This window comes from Aspergillus mulundensis (genome assembly GCF_003369625.1).
Source record: "Aspergillus mulundensis strain DSM 5745 chromosome Unknown scaffold_6, whole genome shotgun sequence".
Taxonomy (NCBI): Eukaryota; Fungi; Ascomycota; class Eurotiomycetes; order Eurotiales; family Aspergillaceae; genus Aspergillus; species Aspergillus mulundensis.
The window spans coordinates 657,824-677,735 of record NW_020797894.1 but is presented as its reverse complement, the minus strand read 5'-3'; the positions used below and the strand labels follow the sequence as shown (position 1 = coordinate 677,735).

Here is a 19,912-nt window from a genome sequence, read left to right as displayed (position 1 = left end):
TTTTGTATATTTTCCCGTTCGCTCAGCTATACTGCATACCTTCATACTACTCTTGCTTGTACTGACTGCTACAACAGTCCATTAAGTTCACCCCACGAAAGCGGTACATGCCTTCGAAAGCTCAAAACTTCTTTTCTTTACTCTACTCTGTCCGATCCTTCCATCGCCGATTCGTCCGCTCGATAAAATGGCGGGATTCCCTCTGTTCAGTACGACCAAAGAGCACGAGCGCTCGTCGGGCTCTGACAATTCCGCCGGCAAGATAGGGGAGAAGGATCTCGAGCGAAACACTCAGGTTCCCGGCGGATTGTCCGATTCGGAGTCGGGAGAGGTCGGCAGACAAATTGAGCTGGAGGCTGATAATTCGATCAAGTACCGGACTTGTAGCTGGCAGAAGGTGCGTGCGCGATCTTATCTATGGTTGCGACGGACGGCGGGACCACGAGCTCTTGGAGTTCTGTGCTAACGGTGAAACGTTAGACGGCTGCGCTGCTCTTCTCCGAGTATATCTGTCTGGCGATCATGTCGTTTCCGTGGTCGTACTCGGTTCTCGGCCTTGTCCCGGGGTTGATCCTGACTGTGTTTATTGCGGGTGTCGTTCTTTATACTTCACTCATCGTATGGTGCGCCAACCACATACCCTTTCGGCGCAACAGCGACGTGAACTGACTTTGCGCAGGAGATTTTGTCTGCGTCATCCGCATATTCGCGACGTCTGCGACATTGGTCAGCATCTGTTCTGGGGCTCGCGGGCTGCTTGGTATTTTACCGCGGTGATGTTTTTGTTGAATAATACGTTCATCCAGGTACCTATCTCGAGCTGCCTTTATTTTGAGGCGCTCCCTGCTGACATGGTCTCAGGGCTTGCATTGCTTGGTTGGCGCCAAGTGGTTCAACACAATTACCGGCCACGGAACCTGCACCATCGTGTTCTCCCTTGTCACGGCGATTATATCCCTAGTCTGTTCGATTCCACGAACATTCGGCACATTGGCCAAGGTCGCGACATTCTCAGCACTTGCCACGTTTATCTCCGTCATGCTGGCCGTTATCTTTACTGCCATTGAAGACCATCCGGCGGACTACAACACCGGTGGAACATATGTTGGTGAACCGAAGGTCACCGCCGTCCCTGTCTCAGGCACGACCTTCGTCTCAGGAATGAGCGCCTTCCTGAACATCAGCTACACCTTCATTGGCCAGATCACCCTGCCCAGCTTCATCGCGGAGATGAAAGAGCCCAAGGATTTCTGGAAGTCCGTCACCGCCGTCACAATCGCCGAAATCATCGTCTTCAGCTTGGTCGGCGCTATTGTATACGCATATACTGGAGACCAGTACATGACCGCTCCCGCTTTTGGTTCGATCGGCAACGATGTGTACAAGAAGGTTGCGTTCACGTTCATGGTCCCGACCATCATCTTCCTCGGTGTGCTGTACGCCTCTGTTTCCGCCCGCTTCATCTTCTTCCGCATCTTCGAGGGCACCCGCCACAAGGGCAACCACACTTTCGTCGGCTGGGTGAGCTGGATCGGCATCCTCGCTGTTCTGTGGACAGCCGCCTTCATCATCGCAGAGGTCATTCCGTTCTTCTCGGATCTGTTGTCAATCATGAGCTCGCTGTTCGACTCATTTTTCGGCTTCATCTTCTGGGGCGTCGCCTACCTCCGTATGCGATACGACGATCACGGACCGGGCTTCTACAAGAAGCGCGGCATCCGGGGCTGGATTGGCGCCATTGTCAATGTGTCCTTGATTGGCATTGGACTGTATTTCTTAGGACCGGGCACTTACGTATGTTTTCTCATTTCTTCTCATTCTTTTTACATCGAGGACTAACCGTACAACCATTCTAGGCTTCCGTCGAGAGTGTGGTTCTGAATTACGAGGCTGGCACTGTCGGAGGTCCTTTCTCCTGCGCTGACAATGGGGTTTGATCGGCATTTGGACGTTCGATACCTTTACCTTTCTTTTCCGACTTTTGACAAGATGGAGACTTTGAATGCTGTTTATTCTTTGTGACATACGATCTCATGAGTTGATGATCTAAATGAAAGATTGCCAGATAGGGGCTTGATGCTCCTTGGACTATGCGCCAGCGATGCTTTGTCTCACAGAACAATTTGAATTTGGGGCAACGAGCAACAACATAAAATCATATAGCTGTACAAAGTTAACAATATCGAGGAATCAAGTAAAGCGAGAATTGTAGAACAATGCTAAGTTGGCAGACAAGCAAACATGACTTTCTTGGCCCTTATCGCCCGCGATAAGAAATGTCCGGCTTATCTTATCACTCCGCGGGATTCTCCTATCACACGTGACTTTACCGGCACCCATGACGCTTTTGTGAGTACATTCTCCGTCTGATCTCTTTCAACTTTCCTTTTCTTCAATTCTGCAAAATATACTCATAATGTCTTCTGTACGGTCCCTACGACAAGGCGCTCGCCTCCTTGGAGCGAGATCAATTGCTCAGCGCGCCTCTGTTGGCGTCAATGGAGCTTTGACTGGCCCGCAGCTTGCTTCTCCGCACACCCGTGCTCTCCGCTCCCCGGCTTTTGGACGCTCGATTGCCAGGACTTTGCCTGTCGCCAATGGCGCAAGATATGCCTCTTCAGCAGCGCCTCGAGGAACTCTGAATCAAACAGCGCTCTATGACTTGCACCTCGCCAAGGGCGCCAAAATGGTGCCTTTTGCGGGGTATTCCATGCCGCTGCAGTACTCCGATCTCAGCCATGTCGAGAGCCACAAGTGGACGAGGGAGAAGGCGAGTTTGTTCGACGTGAGCCATATGTATGTTATGCTCTACCGAATTGAGGTTTAGCTGGGTACTGACGCATTGTTTAGGGTTCAACATCGACTTAGCGGACCCGGCGCTCTGGACCTACTCATGAAGGTCACACCCTCCTCGCTCGATAAGCTCCAGAACAACTCATCCACACTATCTTGCCTCCTCGAGCCCGGCACTGGTGGTATTGTCGATGACACCGTTATCACCCGCCTGTCAAAGGACACCTTCTACTTCGTCACTAACGCCGGCCGCCGCGACGAGGACCTCGCCTTCCTGACAGCCGAAATCGACGCTTTCAGAGCCGCCCACGGCGCTGAGAAGGAGATAACCTGGGAAATTTTCTCCGACCACTCCCTCATTGCCCTCCAGGGCCCCGAAGCCGCGGCTGCCCTCCAACCCCTCGTCCAAGAGAGCGGCGCGGACTCCGACCTCAGCACCCTCTACTTCGGCAACTGCCGCTCCCTCCACCTCACCCTGCCCGGAGGGACCCCAACACAAGAGCCCCTCCTGATCTCCCGAACCGGCTACACAGGCGAAGACGGCTTCGAGATCTCCATCCCGCCCTCCGTCTCCCCCTCAGCCGTAACAGAGCTTCTCCTCCAAAACCCCTCCGTTCGCCTCGCCGGTCTCGCAGCCCGCGACTCCCTCCGCCTCGAAGCCGGAATGTGCCTCTACGGCCACGACATCTCAACCACCCAGACTCCCCCATCCGCAGCGCTCGGTTGGATCGTCGGCAAAGATCGCCGCGACCCCTCCGCGTCTTCGGACCGATCACAGTTCAACGGCGCCGCCGCGATCCTCCCGCAGCTGGCGTCTCCATCCAAGAACCTCTCCCAGCGCCGTGTGGGTTTCACAATCGAGAAGGGCTCGCCTGCGCGTGAGGGCGCTGTTATCGTCGACCTGAACGACGAGTCCAAGACCCAGATCGGTGTCATTACATCTGGCCTACCTAGTCCGTCGCTGGATGGGACGAATATTGCCATGGGCTATATCAAGCAAGGCTTGCACAAGAAGGGCACGGAGGTCGGTGTGCTTGTTCGGAATAAGCTGAGGAAGGCCACGGTTGTGGGGATGCCGTGGGTCGAGAGCAAGTTTTACCGCAAGCCATCTGCATAGTTTATTCTTTGTGCTTCTAATTTATTATTTATGTTTCCTTTGCGGGCGATGCGCTTTGTTTGTTAGACATTGGCTGGGCTCTTCAACAGTAGCGGCGTGGCTTTCTTCGCGGGCAGACTTGTTCTCTAAGTGTTCACATCAGAATAGAGATATATATTACTGTTATAGTCTTATTCCGACTCTAGAAATTCAATTCTCAATCGATACTCCTAGTAGTTGGCTCTTGGCTGTACTTAGGGTTAGCCGGGCCGCGCCACCCCTTCACAGCAGACCGCATAGTAGGTGGTGGACAGAGACGCACCTCACTCAAGACCCAATTCGCAGAATTCCCGCGAGATCGCCGGCCAGTTAACTAAGTAAGGACATCCTGCGTAAACTCAGGAGCGTGGGAATACAGTCATGGTGGAACTGGATCGGAGCAGCTCTTTACTTGTTACCAGTATGCGTTTGAATATATAAACAAATAAACCGCCCTTCCTCCACCAATGGGGCTGTGGCGCAACGGTAGCGCGTGGTATGTTCACACCTTCCAACTAAATTCGAACCATGTTCTAACAACATGACAGCGACTCCAGATCGCAAGGTTATCCGTTCGAATCGGGTCAGCCTCACAAGGCATTTCTTTTTTTTTTTTCGTTCTTGCCCGCTTTGTGCCCGGCCCATGGAGAGGCTAGAGGAGCTATGCCGGATTCTGGAAAGGCGGGCGGGGTTAGGGTTTCCTGGATGGATCCATTGGGGTGCGCTTTTCGAGTTTTGACGCGCCTCAGCTGGGGAACTGTTGTTTCTATTACCCCTTGGAGGACTATACTTCGGCGGCGATAAACTGGATTATAAGCGCTGAGATAGGCAGCCGCTGGGGGCTGAGTCTGACGCCTTCGTCGATGATGTGGTTGGCGTTGAAGGGCGGATGTGGTTAGGGCATACCTACTTCTTCCTCGGCAATATTTAACGGCTTTCAAGTTTCTCAATGTCAGGCTGAGGACCGGATCGATGCCCTCGGCCAATCTATTGAAAGCTTCGAAGCGACTGTGTCGACGAACCGCAGCTGCTGATGGTAGGGGCGTTTACCCGCCGGGTCCGTGGACATATCCATGTGTGTAATCTTGCTCTTAGGAGGAGGTGCGCGGTGGCTTGTAGCTTCTGAATCTCGAGAGTCCATCTGCGGACTCGCTGTGCCGCGATAGGCCGCCGGGGCGCGGTGACTTGTAACCTTCAGGCCAGGCGCGAGTAGATCGTTGAGAGTGTGCCGGATGAGGCCACGAGCATACAGTCGCAGTAGTCACCTTCGTTGGGGGACGAGATGCTCATCCAGTGAACGGTGGCAGTAGGCAACCATAGACGGGCCTCGTAGCTCTTGCCCTCGACCTTCGGTCCATGATAGTGACAGAATGCGAGCTCTCTTGCTGTCCTTCGGGATGGGGAGGCTGTAGGTAGACTCCGGAGGATCTTTCGCACATTGCGCTCCGTCCACCACAAGTCGATCGCGAATCAAGTGATCCTGTATTGTCTGAAGGCTATTATTCGTTGCTACCCTTGATCGTACTCTGCGAAGTCTGGATCCCAGGGATTGGCATTCTCATTATGATTTTCTGGTCCGAATTGGCTGCGCAGAGTCAAGCGCGACGTTGGTGACCACCGGGAGAAGCCCGGGATGTCCAGTCGATGGAATCTCAGGAGCCTATGGGCGCATCCGAATCTCGTCCTCGTGACGATGGTATCTCGGTGCTGGATGTATATGACGAATGATTTCCAGTCCAGCCACCTCGTTCCAGAAATAGACGGTCGATGCTCAACTTCCTGTCGACGTCCAGTATGCAATGTGTTCTGGAGGGGTCATCCGGCCACCTTGTGCCAGAGATGGACGGTCAAGACCCAATTTCCTGTCAACGCAGGGGCCCGATTTGCAATGTGTTATGGGCCATTCTTCCAGGATATTCATGGCAGGCGCGCGACCTTTTCAGGCAGCATATCTGCTTGTGCAGTCTTCGTTGAGGGACTTTGAAGGGGTTAGAGAAGCTGTTTGCATAGCCCACTGCTGGGGGAGCGGCGGCAGGCGGCGCTTTAGCAGACTTCATACTCCTCGCGGTGGTGATCAGGGTGGCAACTTGGTGATATGGCCAAGGCGACCCCAGTGAAATTAGATGCCGGTGGTGCTGGGGGGACACAAAGGGCCATGCTTCTCCATGCCGATCGGTAGGTGGATGGTAGGGTGTGGGAGATCAGTTCGGGCGTTGAGTGGCAAAGGAGAAGTGCAGAGATCGTGACGGTAGTCCAAGCAACCATTAGGCGTGCTGTGTTGATGACCGGAACACCACAGCTATGGTGTTCTGAAGGAAACCACTATCAAGACTTTTCGAAGGATGCATCTACCGTCAATGGATGTTGAGAGTTGAAAGTGCAACAAAAAAAAGTGTGCAGAAAAAAAAGAAAGCCCTGAGGCTGACCCGATTCGAACGGATAACCTTGCGATCTGGAGTCGCTGTGGGAATTCATTAGTGAATTGCTCGAATATGCTGATGGAGAAGTGGAACGTACCACGCGCTACCGTTGCGCCACAGCCCCATTGGTTGATGAAAGCGCTCCCAAATTAACATTATCAGAGTCGGATCTTTCTGTAGACAGCAACTTGTCTTTACCTGCGTGTATACACTTTGTTGCAGTCGCTCGAAGACCACCTGGCACTATTGTAATAGGCACTGGGGTATTCCAGCCTTGATTTTGTTCTTCAACTTCTTCTGGTTACTCGATGTGTCTACCTGCGAATATGTGCAGTTGCTCGGCGGGGAACAAGTTCCCTGTAAATATATATTTCTACTGCCACTGGCTTGCGGCTAATATCGATTTAGGTCGACCAGCAGTCGAAGACATCAAAAACCGGACATAGCAGTTCTGGCTTCAAATCAGCACGTATCATCCAGTACTCCACACTACAGAGGATGGTCCTTTTTGTATCCCCTTGCTCCCGCAGGAGACGAGAGTACGGTAAAGTCGCGGCTGATCGACGGGCGACATCCATAGTGGTATGGTTAATGGTACCTAAGGAAATGGGCATCACCACCATCCACCAACACCCCTCACACCCAGGCCAGCCACATACTTGCCCATGTATCCACGACAAATAACAGCTCCTTTCGTCCCATACCGTGCCCGAAGTACAAGATCTGTTAGACAATCGCCATATCCACGCAGCGCGGCAATTACTCCGCACAACCCCGCAGTGTAGAAGTTACAGAGGCAGTGGAAGACAGCGACGAAACAAAGCATGAATGAGTCATTAACAAATAAGGAGATACACTCCGTGCTCTATCAGACATGCTAATGTCAAAAAAAAATAAAAGCAAAAAGATGGTGAGGATGACCCGATTCGAACGGATAACCTTGCGATCTGGAGTCGCTGTCATGCTGTTAGAACATGGTTCGAATATTTGGTCTGATTGGGTGGGAACGTACCACGCGCTACCGTTGCGCCACACCCCCGAAGGGTGATAGAAAGCTTTGGCTTAATGTCTCATAATAAATAATACTGCTCCGAGTATCAGATTGAGACGCCGACACCTCGACTCCATTTGCAAGATGCGAAGGTCTTCCATGTATCTAGAGCAATAAACATCAATATAGATGAGAGACTGAACGGTAGTCCAGATCCTTTGACCTTTCTGGGTCAGTTTGCGCTCGAGCCTGTCGCATGGAGACGCTGGCGCACCCAAAGTTAGGGCTTGGGCGACCGGTTTCACCTTAAGGTTGGATGAACATAGGTAGAACTTTCCACGCCCGCGACATTCAGACTCGGGCACTTCAAAACATCACAGAGACCCGTGCTTGTTACCCGTGGACATAAATCCTGAGAAACAGCACTACAAGTATAAAGCCCTCAAGATTCGATAGACCGCGAAAAGCATTCCCTGAGAATTAACAAGAGGACCGAAGACAAGGACACCTAGAGTATATATGGTACTTTACCGCACCCACTCTACTGCTCCGACGCAAATGCCAAAGGCCCACAGTGTAACCTAAGAGATAACAAGTGTCTTGCCAAGATATCTGCCTGCTGCGAGTTGGTTGTTGCTTTCTTGCGCTGTACCATTAGTACGGCTTTGTAGGGTTATTGTTGTTCAATTCAAGGTTTAGTAGTAGTCATGACAGGGGTTTTATCCGTAGGTGTTTTTCTATACCTGCTATCACCGCGAGTCCCCTTCACCCGCTGTAACTGTCGCTTAGAAACATCACAAACAGACCTATTGATGTTCCCCCACTTGATCATTGAGATTAGGGTATGAGGGGTAAATACTCGGCGGGTGAGCGGCCAAGCCCCTGGCCCTAAAAGCCCACGCACTCCCATAGGTACCTTCGCGTTACTCGCCTTGGCTCAACACTTCAAAACGGATTAATGAGATCTAAGTATCGTATCATAGAGCTTTATCTCGACTCAGGCAGGCCGGATCGAGGTGTTTCTTGGCTAATATCCCCGCCGTATCAAAAACCAGATAGTAGCATTGTTGGCGGCCTTGGGACTACCTATAAGTACGTAGCGCCATGTTCATATGGGCAGCTTCATTAAAAGATCTCTCTGTCTGTTTGGTATCCCCCAGTGCCCTTGATACTGCCATCATGTCCCACCTCCAATACTCCAGCTACAAAGGCTTTGGCGAGCACATGCGCGAGGCTCTATCATACAGCCAAGCTGTGCGTATCGGCGATCGGATCGAAATATCTGGCCAGGGTGCGTCCCGTATAACATTGGACCCTACTAGCCCTCGGATCAATTGACTCACAAATATACCATAAAACAGGCGGCTGGGACCCCTCAACGCTCAAAGTCCACGCCGACCTATCCCAAGAGATCGAGCAAGCATTTGCCAACGTCGACCTGGCACTAAAGGACGCAGGCGGCAAGGGCTGGTCGCAGGTATACCGGGTGCGCATCTTCACGACCGAGATCAAGAACGAAGAGCTTATGCGCTTGCTGGTGGAGAATCTGCGGAAGTGGATGCCGGACCATAAGCCGGTGTTGACGGGCGTTGGGGTGACTGGGCTGGCGTTGGAGGGGATGAGGATTGAGATTGAGGCGTTTGCTCATGTTGGTTGATTTTATTCGGGTTAATAGGGAAGGATGGTGTATCCCGCCTGGAGAGTCAAATATAAACCCAAATCATAGTCCAGGCAGGTGAATTTGTGCAGGCAAAATGATCTGATTGCATCAGTACCGGCCGTTACCCTAGATGTTTGTTGTCCAACCATCATTTATCTCAGTCAGAACAGACTTTGTCTTTTCCCCATTAGGGCAGGAGACTGGGGATGGGAGGTATCAAGGCCTGTCACGCCAGTTAGCTATAGTAGATCTCTAATTAAGTCCAAGAGCAAAGAAGTGCCTCTTACAAGGTTGACCAAGCTGCTACTAAAAACTGCCTAAAAGATACAGACACACAATGGAAAGCAAGTGTATGGTTAGGTATGCTAGGCATTCTATGAAAGCTCTAAGAACCATGCCCACTGCGAAGCCCTAGGTCGATCATTGCCTTCACTCATGCACCACCTACAATCGGAGTTATCATTTATCCCCACCTCATTGATTATCAGCAAATACACCAGTGATTATTGCCAGCAACATAGAATCCGGATCCCCTTGGCCTAGGTACCATTAACGCGCGAGACTAACTAGGTATATTTTTCGCTGTTAGCACCGTGGCACTGTATTGATACCTTCTTGCATACTGTCGCATTCAAAAACAAAAGATCCGAAGTCGCAAGCAGTCCACAGGAAGTTTGATATACAAGCGCAGCCTTGCCCAGGCTCTTGTAGCTTACCCTAGCCATGGCAGCCTTGCAATAGGCTCGCCACGTACTAGGTACCATAATATCTCCATTCCACTCAGCCTCGCGCGAAACCACCAATTCCAAGACCTCGAAAGGCTGAATCAGAGCCTTATCCGGCCAAGGCACGCCACCACACCCCGTTACGAGGAGAACAATTCCAGTTATTCCAATGGTATACGCTAACCCCGCGACCTGTGTCTTGGGGGTGTGGTCACACGGCCCAGGCATGCGACGCGCTTTGTCCCCATTTGAGGCTCTCGATGTGCAGGGAGCAAAATCCGGACTGGACTGGATGGAGCTGGGTGGGACGGGTGGTCCCAACGCGTCATGAGGACCACAGGAAGCTGCGTACAGCATTGCGAGCCTTGTTAAGGATTCTTTGGCGTCCGCCACTTCCATCACATGGGAGGCCACATATATGTATACCACTGGACTACTATCGTCCCTCACCGTCAGGGTCTCAGGTATAAAAGCGTTCTCGCCGACACGGGAGGAACCCTAAAGTACTGGCTCTCGTCACTCAGTTCACATACCAAAGCCACCAAATTCAACAATCGGTTCACCCGTCAGCTACCATCCATATATTTCCACTGTCCGTCTCCCTTTCAAAATTCAAGTAAAGCCCCCACCACTAACAAGACTACTTGGCCCTACAGCAACCACTCAGTCGATCTATCTATTCTCTAACGCTTCCCCAAGCCTTCGATACAACTTTAATCAGCAAAATGCCCCAGTGCACCACCTGCCGAGGCGCCGGACAATGCGACAGACTCTGTCTCGGCTGCAACGGCGCAGGATCCTGGATCCAGCAGAACCACAGTGGGAATCGCCGCGTTACCTGTGGCAGCTGCAATGGCAGGGGCTCGACTTGGGGGAGCTGTCCTAGGTGTTCTGGGAGGGGGGTTGTTTGATTGGTGTAGTTAGACTCCATGGATGATGGCGCGATCGACGCATATTTATGAGGACGATGCTTTGGGGACTTGGATGGGATCTGTATCTCCGTGCTTACCAGTGGTACGGGCGGGTCTGGCTATTTATTAGTTGAATGGGTGCTTGTGCTTGTGTTTATGCTATGCGCTTTTATGTCATGTAGATGACATGTCTTGGACCGTGATTACACAGTAGTGCACTGTCCTCATCGGACAAATGGATACACATCTTGCAGGTTCGTGGGCCTATTCGTCTCTCATCAGTGAGATCAATGATAATGCAGGACTACTTACGACAAAAAATAGCCCAATGTAAAGCAACTAACAGCCAAACCTAGTACATACGACCACAGGGTGTGGAGAACAGGGCTTCCCGTCCGCTCAGCCGTACTTAAACCACACGCCGGCTGGTTAGTAGTATGGTGGGTGACCACATGCGAATCCCAGCTGTTGTATGTTTTTTTTTGCTTTTGCTGCGACGAGCGGTTTTCTGGGTATTTGGTAGCCCTAGGCGATGCGTCGTCCGATGCGGCCCTATGGTAGGGACAACATTACTAACATGACGGCCTACACCTACTAAATGAACCAAGATGGAGGGAGGCATGGACTGCAAAAAGAATTGCTGTTTGATTGAAGCCAATTGATTGGTCTAGTGGATAGTGGATATATATGAACAATGACCTTGCACCAAATCGCACTTTGTTAAGCCCAGTCAGCCCTGGAAAGTGACACAGCAGGCCTGGGCGTTGTCCCATCCAATGTCATTCAGCCCAAACAAGCCTGTGAAAACGGCACCACACCCCTCAGTTCAAACTCCTGCCTTGCATAAGAGCCATGAACTAGGTAGGGCTATCCTCGGGCGGCGAGCCGGGCTGCCTTCTGTCCAACGATGTCGAACATCCCGTTCGGAAAGACCATGTGCCACTTCCTTGGGATCCTGGCTATCGTATCATTGCTGCTAGATGTCATAAAAAACCAGTGAGTTTCCACGTGGATAACCAGCTCAGTGGATTCCAAGCTTAAATAGCACCCGCAGCACGGAAGTCGGGGGTAACGCCTGTTGGCGGAAACAGAATTGAGTGTCTCAACGAATCAGCCCCTTCTAGCGTGAGATTCAGCTGATTTGAGACATCTGCTGAATTGCTAATGGAGGCTGGAGTTGCAGCTCTCACCCTGTTACCACTGTACTACACCTTGGCAGTTGGTGGGCACGCTCTGTACTACCACGCGGTTGGAATATAATGTCCGTCTCGCGGTCCAGCGCACGAATGAGATTCGATGTCGTCCCCAGAGGCTACTCGGTATTTAAGAGAGCCACTGTGCTTGAAGTTGGGGTTACGCAAATGGGCGATGCAGAGGCTGGCTGGCTCTTCAGCCTCGCTCCGCTGGGCTTTTAAGTCGGGCTGCCCAGCCCACATCCAGCCTGACTCTAATCATCCATGGATCAAAAACCAACACGATTGCACCGCAAACAACACGTCGACGGACCAGAATGTCGCACAGTCCCGGACCTGAGAGCCACGACCAGACGTCCGAATACGAACTCCTCCCTCGGGCAGCCACACCTCCACCACCAGATCCAACGCCCAGGCCAAGCCGACTCCAGAGATTAGCCGCCGAGCTTCTGGACAGTTGGTTCTACGAGTCGTTTGCCTTTATTTTCAGCGTGGGTTGTTTTGTCGCGATAATCTGCACCTTGAATGCGTTCAATAAGAGGCCTCAACCGACTTTCGCGTACGGCCTTACTCTCAATGCCATCGTCTCTACGCTTGCAACGGCATCAAAGTCGTCGCTTATTTATGTTATCGGGGAGTGTATTGGCCAACTAAAGTGGATATGGTTCTATAAAAACACAAAGCCACTTCACGATATCGAGTTGTATGACACGGCGAGTCGCGGTCCGCTGGGTTCAGTATACATGATTCTGCAGGACAAGGGCAGGTCCCTGGCATCGCTACCATCCCGCAGTCGGCTGGTTCGTCAACATGCTGGAGCTAGCGTGTTGTTATACTGAAATCCAGTGGATACGTTGCCGCGACGTATCCGTTTTTTGGGTGTGCTAGGGTATGTACACCCAGTTTTTACTAAGGGTGGCAACAAAAGCTTGGCTGGGTGGCAACAGTAAGGTTATGTATTAGGTTGGTAATATATACCACGAATACGCGTTGTAATAGCTATAAGTGGTAAATCTGGCCTGGATATAGTAATATTACAGTATCAATACAGTAAATCTTTATCTCCACACATTTTACACCTAGCTCCAGCGTATCTTCGCCGGGTGTTCATACTCTAGCATGTTGGCGAACCAGCCGACTGCGGGATGGTAGGCGCAGTGGTAACTATCCTGGCTCTGGCGTTTGACCCTTTCGTGCAGCAGGTCTTGACGTATCCAACAAGGGATACCGTCGCAGCAAGGAACTCCAGCCTCGCGATTGCAAAGCAGGCATCGGTGTATAGACCGAAGGAGTATATGAATTACGTGGTCTCCACCGGGGTGTGGGCGCAGTCGCTTGACCACTTGCAGCCAGACTTGACCTGTCCAACAGGGAATTGTGAATGGCCCGAGTTTCAGTCGGTAGGGATATGTAACCGTTGCGAAGACATCACCTCGCAGGTTAAATTCGAATGCGACAATGTTCGATTCAACTGGACTCTTGGCCAGAGGGAATGGGAGCATACCAATTGCACAATCATTCCTCCACAGGGGCCACGGTGCCTCATAGATGTCAGCCTTATCTCAGACCTTGAGACGGACATAATCGATGATGAGGAAGTTACGATGCCAACAATCACTGTCATTTTCAGCGAACACACTGTTTGGCCCCTTTACACGTTCGGCGGATTCCTGAGGGAGGACAATGCAACTTATATGGGGATAGCGAATCCAAAGGCCGTAGTAACCCACTTTGAAATGGGCATGGATAACTCGACGGAGCCGGACATGTCTATTTTCCTGGACTGGCAAAGGCTCTTGAGCATTAAAAAGGCAACACAGTGCGCCATAGGGTTCTGTGAAAGGACATACCGGATCTCTGTGTTGAATGGAACTGCGACGTTCAATGTTTCTTCCCCGGATTACGGCCAGTTGTTTCCCTACCATCCGAGTGAGCTACAATGCTGGAAACCGACAAACAATGTCCCTCCAGAATCTATCAACGTGACACGGACAGGCGGAGAGGAGTTGGTTGATGAATCCCAATCAGCATTTTGTTCAAGGACAAGTTACAACCTGGTAGGCGACTCTCTTTCAGGGACTCTAACCAGGCAATACACAGCCTACAATCTGAGCAGGTGGGAACCCACGGAAATCGGCTGGCCTCCTGACGGCGCCACAAAGATTATCACCGACGGGTTGGAGCTGGTCATGGCCAACCTAGCAGCATCGTTTACCAAGGCTGGTCTCCAGCAAAGCAACAACACGGTAAATGGTACCATACGCTTTTCGGAGGTCTATGTACATGTTAGCTGGGTATGGCTCTCGCTTCCGGCATCCTTGCTTACCCTCGGGATTGTGTTTCTTCTTTCCACGATGGCCCTCAACACGAGGCAAAGGCTGCGTCCTTGGAGGTCGTCGATCCTTGCGGTAGTGTTCCATGGGCTCTATGGGGAGAGAACGGAAGCTGGTTATAGCAAGGTAGGGACCGCGGGGGAAATGGAGCACACTGCACAGAATATACATGTTCGGTTGAGGAGGGTTGGTGATCGGAAGGGTCTGATGCTTGATCGTTCTTGACTGTGTAAAAGTATTATAGACTAGTAGGGTACTTTACTCTAGTTTGCCACCCTTAATAAACCTTGGCAGTGCATACGATAACAACGTGGTGGATCTATCATGTTTATCGACCAGCGAGCGGCAAGGTGGTAACAGCTCGTTTAGTACCACAGATACTATGGAACAGATCTTATTTCTGAGTAGGCAGGTCGAGCAAATAGCCCTAGCCGCATAAGTTGTCTTGTGGCACCCCCGGCCATGAAAAATCAAGGTCTGGAACTAAATAATCAGAGATAGTAATAGTTTTTATATGGTATTGTTTCCTGCAGCCTCCTGAGCATAGAGAAATAGCGACCTGTTAAGCCTTCTTGACAAGCACACCCTGAATCCTAGGCAAGCAACTAAGCCTGTCCTCCGGCTCCTCAATCTCCCCTGGATTCTCCCACTCTCCACTGTTAAGGATATCCGCCAAAACATTCCGGTCCAGACGACATCCGACAAACGTGCTCCATGCCGGATTCCAGAGCGCTGTTTATAAAAGTCAGACAGTCCTCCAGACGCCTCAGAAGCATATAAAGAGCCAAGCAGGCACGTACCTTGCGCAGCCCTCGTCACCGAATCCCTACTACACCCATGCTCCCAGAAGATAAACTTCCCCCCGGGCTTCAGCAACTTCCACACCTCCCGCATGACACTCTTTGGGTCTCGAACTGCGCAGAGGACCTGGATGCATAGCACGGAGTCCAAACTCCCCTCTGCTATCCCCTCGGCTCTAAGAATATCACTATCTTCGATACCACAAGCCAAAAGCCTATACTTATCCGCCAAACCATGTTTCTCCAGCTTGACCATGATATCGTCCTTGAAATTCCCGTTCGGCTCAACGCCGTAGATATACTCGACAGCAGAGGCGTCAAATCGATGGATCTGGTTTCCGGGCCCAGGGCCCAGATCGAGGATCACGCCGGATGCGGCGCGTACGAGCGAGGGGACGACCGTTGTGTCCTCGTAGGCGATGAACCCGCTTGCTGTTAAGGTTAGTTTGTGCACTTGAACTTTAGAGTCGGATAATATTTGTGGATTATGGTAAGGCAATACAGGTTATACTCAGCAGTTTAGCCGACGCAGCATCACGGATCTGGCGCGGGTGCAGGAGGGCCGCGAGACCATTGCGGCGGACTGCTTCAATGAGAGCTTGCCAGTGGACTGGGGTGATTTAGATCAGCATGCAGAAGGTTGTAGCGGTGAGGAGAGGAAGTTGGGACGAAAACGCACGGCATATTGAGGGCCAGATCAGGGTCCACGGGCGGAGGAGGGAAGCAAGTCGGGTGGGTTGAGGGGGTGACGGGGGCATGGTTATGGTTATCGGACGCGGAGAATGACAAAGTTGGAGGGATTGGGGGTTTGATATCAATTTATACTAGTTGGAGTTGCTCTAACTTAGGCAGATATCTGAATGCAACGTAAGCTAGGCTTATGGTGCAATCCTGCGTATCAGGAGCCGCTCATTGGTTGGAATGGAACAAGCTGATTCAATGGTGCCTCGCTAGACAGTCATATATGGCAGTTATTCCCCCACCAGTTCGCCATTGATTATCTCAATCCCCATCCCAGGCTTCCCAGGTATAGGGTCATTATTCCTCGTAAGCTGAAACGGGGCACGGCTAAGGAAGTTCTCGGAACCCTCATTTGCCGCCCAGGTCACTTCCACCGTGAACTCTCTAAGCCAGGTCAAGTCCATGAGCGGCGCAAACAGCCTAGCCTCCTGGTCGGCCGTCATGCGATTCCCGTTTGCTATCTGGTCCAGCTGCCGCAGGAGCTTTTCCCTGGGGTTTAACCCATCCAATCCTCGCTCCTTGTCCCTTTGGTCCATCTTCAGCCAGGCATTAATCCGGACGAGGCCTTTCATCGTCTTGATAACGTCCCACATGCTTTCCCACTTGCAGAACCAGTCCTCGTCAAGGATTTGAGGAACGCGCGTGACCGCTCCATGTAAGAACGAGATTTCAAGGCAGCGGATTGAATGGAAGCTGCGAGCCGGTATGGTGGCTTGCAGAGCAGAAAGGACCGCTAGGCCTGCTGCGTTTGAGGGTTGAATGTGGATTGGGTTGGTGGACCAGAGGACATCGACGGCCTCGGAGTACCTGGATGTTTGGTGAGTATGTGTACTTCAATGAAACGACTGCTCAAACATACGTTTGGTGACAGGTTAGAAGCAGTGGGAGGAGCTGATTGCTGACTGGATTATTCTCATGCGCCCGACAATAAACCCCCGGGGACTCATTCCCATCCCCCGAAATCCAGACGAACCAGTGGAATGCGTGACCTTTGGCGTGGCAAAGGTAGTGGTAGATTTTCGTTGCGTAGCGGTCCCGGGGTAGGATTGCAATAATCTTGTCTCCGAAAACTAGCTCGTAGATCTGGCATCGGATCTCCAGGGGAAGTTTGGCCAAGAAGGCGCTCTCCGGCTGGGTGGTCATGATGCAGGTGAGTTCTTCTGGTCCCCGGCTCAGTGCTGGCAGGGCTTCCGGAGTCAAATATCTAGGACTGGTGCTGGCAGGGCTTCCGGATTTGAATGTCTAGGACTGATGCTGGCAGGGCTTCCGGATTTAAAGTCGTAGGACTGGTGCTAGGCAGATGCGTGAGGGGATATATATAGATATCTTGTGAGAGGGAAGTGACAGAACGGTGCATGTGGGGTGGTTGGGGGCCGATCGAGGAAGGCCCGTTGATGACTGCCTGCACTGGGCTAAACCAGTCCTATGGGAGTTAGTAGCTATGGTAGGTAACCCCGGAGGGCTAGTAGATGCAGCTGCAGCTGCAGGGTATAGACACAGCCCCAATAGGCACAGGCTTGGCGGTGCATCAAGTTCTTATTGGACTATGGATGGTAGCTATCCATCCATCATACTCGAATCTCAGGACAAGGAAACTCCAACCCAAAACCAAAACCAACCGAATGACACCAGAAAAGTCCTTCAGTCCAGTCTAACAGATCACGCATTCCAGAGCTTCATGATCAACTGGCCGGCGCGCTTTCCTGCCCTCCTCATCAACTGGTGCTTGCCCTCCTTGCTGAATTTAACACGAGGCACTTTGATGCAGTGAACGCCTAGACATCATTGAAGCGCAGATCAGTAGAAGCTCAGAGATCTGGTTAGAGGGAGATACGAACCCAAGGCAAAATAAGCATACGTGTCTGCATTCAGACACGCAGTATCCTCGCCCCCATTGGCAACGCAAGCTTCCCACTTGTAGTACAGATCGAGTGTTCTCCCCTCTGTAATGGGCAAGGCGTGTGAGAACTCATGCAATAGAGTGAAATCAAGCCGGCTGGCCCAAACGTCCGCATTTGGCTCATTGCCCTTGAAACCGCGGCCGGGATCATAACTTGCCTGGCCTGTGCGATCGATCATGCCGCCCACAACATTCCGATACTGGGCGTTGCCAATTTCAACAAGATACCACGGACATAGGGTGATTTCGGTGTATCCGGTGTCGTCCGGACGCCTCAAAACGCTTGTATAGGCGATTGTGGCGCCCGTGGTTTTGCAGCCGATATACTCCTCATTCAGGTTTGTAGTCACGCCTGTCTTGGTGTTGAGAAGGACAGTTTCGCCTTTGCTGTCGGCCTTTTCTACTTCTTTGAATCGAGAAAGATCGCAGTAGATGGTCTGTAGGTAATCTAGCTGTGAGTCTCCAAGTCCTTCTTTCCCCCCCAATAATGCACCGAAACGGGGTAACTCACCGGTTGCCACACTTCGTCTGTGCTTTCCTGGCCCAGTGTTCCGTATGCTTGCACGTTGTGGTAGACCTCTGTTGGGGGGTCAGAATCTAGGGTACCATACATAGCACCTCACTTGATGGCATCGGGAACCTACGTCTCAGGTTGTCCATATGCTGGTCAAGGAAGAAAAACCTTCGTAGCTCTCTGATGTCGTCGTCGTCATCGTCCTCCACTGCCCTGTACGCTAGTCTAGCCAGCTCCATCGATTTATCGACTGATCTGATCAGTGTATCCCTCATCACTGGCAAGCACATATTAGCATGATGGAGAAGAAACCGAGGAGACAGGGTACAAACTATCGCATGATGAGTCAAGTATATAAGCATGGATACAAGAAAGCTGCAGCCAGAGGGGAAGAAGCAGAAGAATGACTTTGGTCGTCCAGGCCATTGCGATAGAAGTTGTCTTGAATGCTTGACCGCTTGGTACTTAAGTAGTTAGATAGTATATCTTGAGATGTTTGAAGAACCAGATAAAGGGAGTCTCTGTCCACATTATATGTTTTGCGTCATTTAAATCGCACCTCCACTCTTGGAGCATCCAGAAGGCAGAGTCGCTTTTCCCCTATACCTCCTACTCAGCCCCCAAATTACTGCCTACGCGGACAAGACAACCAGACAGAGCATGATTTCAGTATAGCCGCCAGTAAAGACCAATCTGAATCAGCAGAGCCTGTTGGTTAGAGTCAGTCGCAGCGCACGAGGTGCGCTTTCGCATCACTGCCCCCTGACAAGGACTCATCGACGCAGCTTGAAGCTCGATCACGTCAAGCAAGACCTCATTTTGGGGGCCAGCAACCTCCCTTGAGACAGATGACCAAGCCCGGATGTGACTCGACCGCATCATCGCCGTTCAAACCGAAGATATAACATGGGATAGCATTTGTCGGGCAAACTGATTGGACTCAGGAACTGAGACATTGGGGCCATGCTCCAGCACAGGACAGCAAATCCGTATACTTCGTGAGGCACTGGAACCGACCAAAAACAGCAGATCATCTGGCTCTGGATCAAAAACTAGACCACCGCAGTTGAGTTGTAGATCTAAGTCATCCGGCTCCAGCTGGGAGGGCGAAACACAACCAACTATAGCCAAACGCCGTGATTGGAGCCGGGGACCTGATACATCGGAACGGTAAGCATAGTGAATGCATTGCGCGCTGTCATCTTGTTTTCGGGCGGTTGTATACACAAGTGGACCGCAACTATACCAAGGCTAATGCAAGCCACCGCTGCTGATCTGCAGGCCCGAGCCTTTTAGATTGTGGGGGCGGTGTTCCTGAGCCACCGACTGCCTAATCCTATAGCAAACAGTGTTGGTTTGGCGCTAAATCCATTGCCTTGGCCCTACCGGTACTCGCCCTACAGGTCTTGGACATGCACGGGCCAAAACTACCTAATTATACCCCAGGCCCCTGCGTTGTCTCACCTGCACGGGCCGAGCCTCGTTGGCACATGTACCCCGATAGCAATGAGCATACTAGGCATCAATGGATGCCAAGGTACACTGCCTCGTCCAACATGCATCCAAAGTGATGGCTTCATTCTCATGCCTAAGCAATGATCTCAAACATCCGGATATCCTCGATGCTACCATACCATACAGTAATTAGTTGGGGGCCACCAACGCCCATGCCAAATGTCTACTACCAGGCTGGGTAGGTATATATACTATCAAAGACTACCTTCGTTTTGAACCCACTCGCTTACCATATGCTTATTCACTCTCATAATCAGTGCTCTCTTGTTATTTTCAACGTC

At 51.5% G+C, this 19,912-nt stretch overlaps 8 protein-coding genes across 8 annotated transcripts; 4 read left to right on the top strand and 4 right to left on the bottom strand.

The window, feature by feature from the left end:
* Positions 1 to 187: 187 nt before the first annotated feature.
* Positions 188 to 1,937, top strand: DSM5745_06441 (putative neutral amino acid permease; the record flags this gene model as incomplete). Its single annotated transcript, XM_026748457.1, has 5 exons — positions 188 to 397; positions 481 to 623; positions 680 to 806; positions 862 to 1,794; positions 1,857 to 1,937. 5 exons carry the CDS (start codon positions 188 to 190, stop codon positions 1,935 to 1,937), a joined length of 1,494 nt encoding a protein of 497 aa, XP_026602761.1.
* A 479-nt stretch (positions 1,938 to 2,416) lies between these two features.
* Positions 2,417 to 3,910, top strand: DSM5745_06440 (glycine decarboxylase subunit T; the record flags this gene model as incomplete). Its single annotated transcript, XM_026748456.1, has 2 exons — positions 2,417 to 2,796; positions 2,851 to 3,910. 2 exons carry the CDS (start codon positions 2,417 to 2,419, stop codon positions 3,908 to 3,910), a joined length of 1,440 nt encoding a protein of 479 aa, XP_026602760.1.
* A 4,608-nt stretch (positions 3,911 to 8,518) lies between these two features.
* DSM5745_06439 (RidA family protein) lies at positions 8,519 to 8,996 on the top strand (the record flags this gene model as incomplete). Its single annotated transcript, XM_026748455.1, has 2 exons — positions 8,519 to 8,630; positions 8,701 to 8,996. 2 exons carry the CDS (start codon positions 8,519 to 8,521, stop codon positions 8,994 to 8,996), a joined length of 408 nt encoding a protein of 135 aa, XP_026602759.1.
* A 542-nt stretch (positions 8,997 to 9,538) lies between these two features.
* Positions 9,539 to 9,952, bottom strand: DSM5745_06438 (uncharacterized protein; the record flags this gene model as incomplete). The annotated part of the gene is made up of 2 exons (XM_026748454.1): positions 9,539 to 9,565; positions 9,716 to 9,952. The coding sequence occupies 2 exons, from the start codon at positions 9,950 to 9,952 to the stop codon at positions 9,539 to 9,541; spliced, it is 264 nt and encodes an 87-aa protein (XP_026602758.1).
* A 2,193-nt stretch (positions 9,953 to 12,145) lies between these two features.
* Positions 12,146 to 14,283, top strand: DSM5745_06437 (DUF3176 domain-containing protein; the record flags this gene model as incomplete). The annotated part of the gene is made up of 3 exons (XM_026748453.1): positions 12,146 to 12,628; positions 12,947 to 14,074; positions 14,119 to 14,283. 3 exons carry the CDS (start codon positions 12,146 to 12,148, stop codon positions 14,281 to 14,283), a joined length of 1,776 nt encoding a protein of 591 aa, XP_026602757.1.
* Positions 14,284 to 14,723: 440 nt separating this feature from the next.
* Positions 14,724 to 15,719, bottom strand: DSM5745_06436 (class I SAM-dependent methyltransferase; the record flags this gene model as incomplete). The annotated part of the gene is made up of 4 exons (XM_026748452.1): positions 14,724 to 14,893; positions 14,962 to 15,393; positions 15,464 to 15,571; positions 15,641 to 15,719. 4 exons carry the CDS (start codon positions 15,717 to 15,719, stop codon positions 14,724 to 14,726), a joined length of 789 nt encoding a protein of 262 aa, XP_026602756.1.
* Positions 15,720 to 15,932: 213 nt separating this feature from the next.
* DSM5745_06435 (uncharacterized protein) lies at positions 15,933 to 16,845 on the bottom strand (the record flags this gene model as incomplete). The annotated part of the gene is made up of 2 exons (XM_026748451.1): positions 15,933 to 16,509; positions 16,562 to 16,845. 2 exons carry the CDS (start codon positions 16,843 to 16,845, stop codon positions 15,933 to 15,935), a joined length of 861 nt encoding a protein of 286 aa, XP_026602755.1.
* Positions 16,846 to 17,361: 516 nt separating this feature from the next.
* On the bottom strand, positions 17,362 to 18,355 carry DSM5745_06434 (uncharacterized protein; the record flags this gene model as incomplete). The annotated part of the gene is made up of 4 exons (XM_026748450.1): positions 17,362 to 17,477; positions 17,541 to 18,039; positions 18,114 to 18,181; positions 18,247 to 18,355. 4 exons carry the CDS (start codon positions 18,353 to 18,355, stop codon positions 17,362 to 17,364), a joined length of 792 nt encoding a protein of 263 aa, XP_026602754.1.
* Positions 18,356 to 19,912: the final 1,557 nt, after the last annotated feature.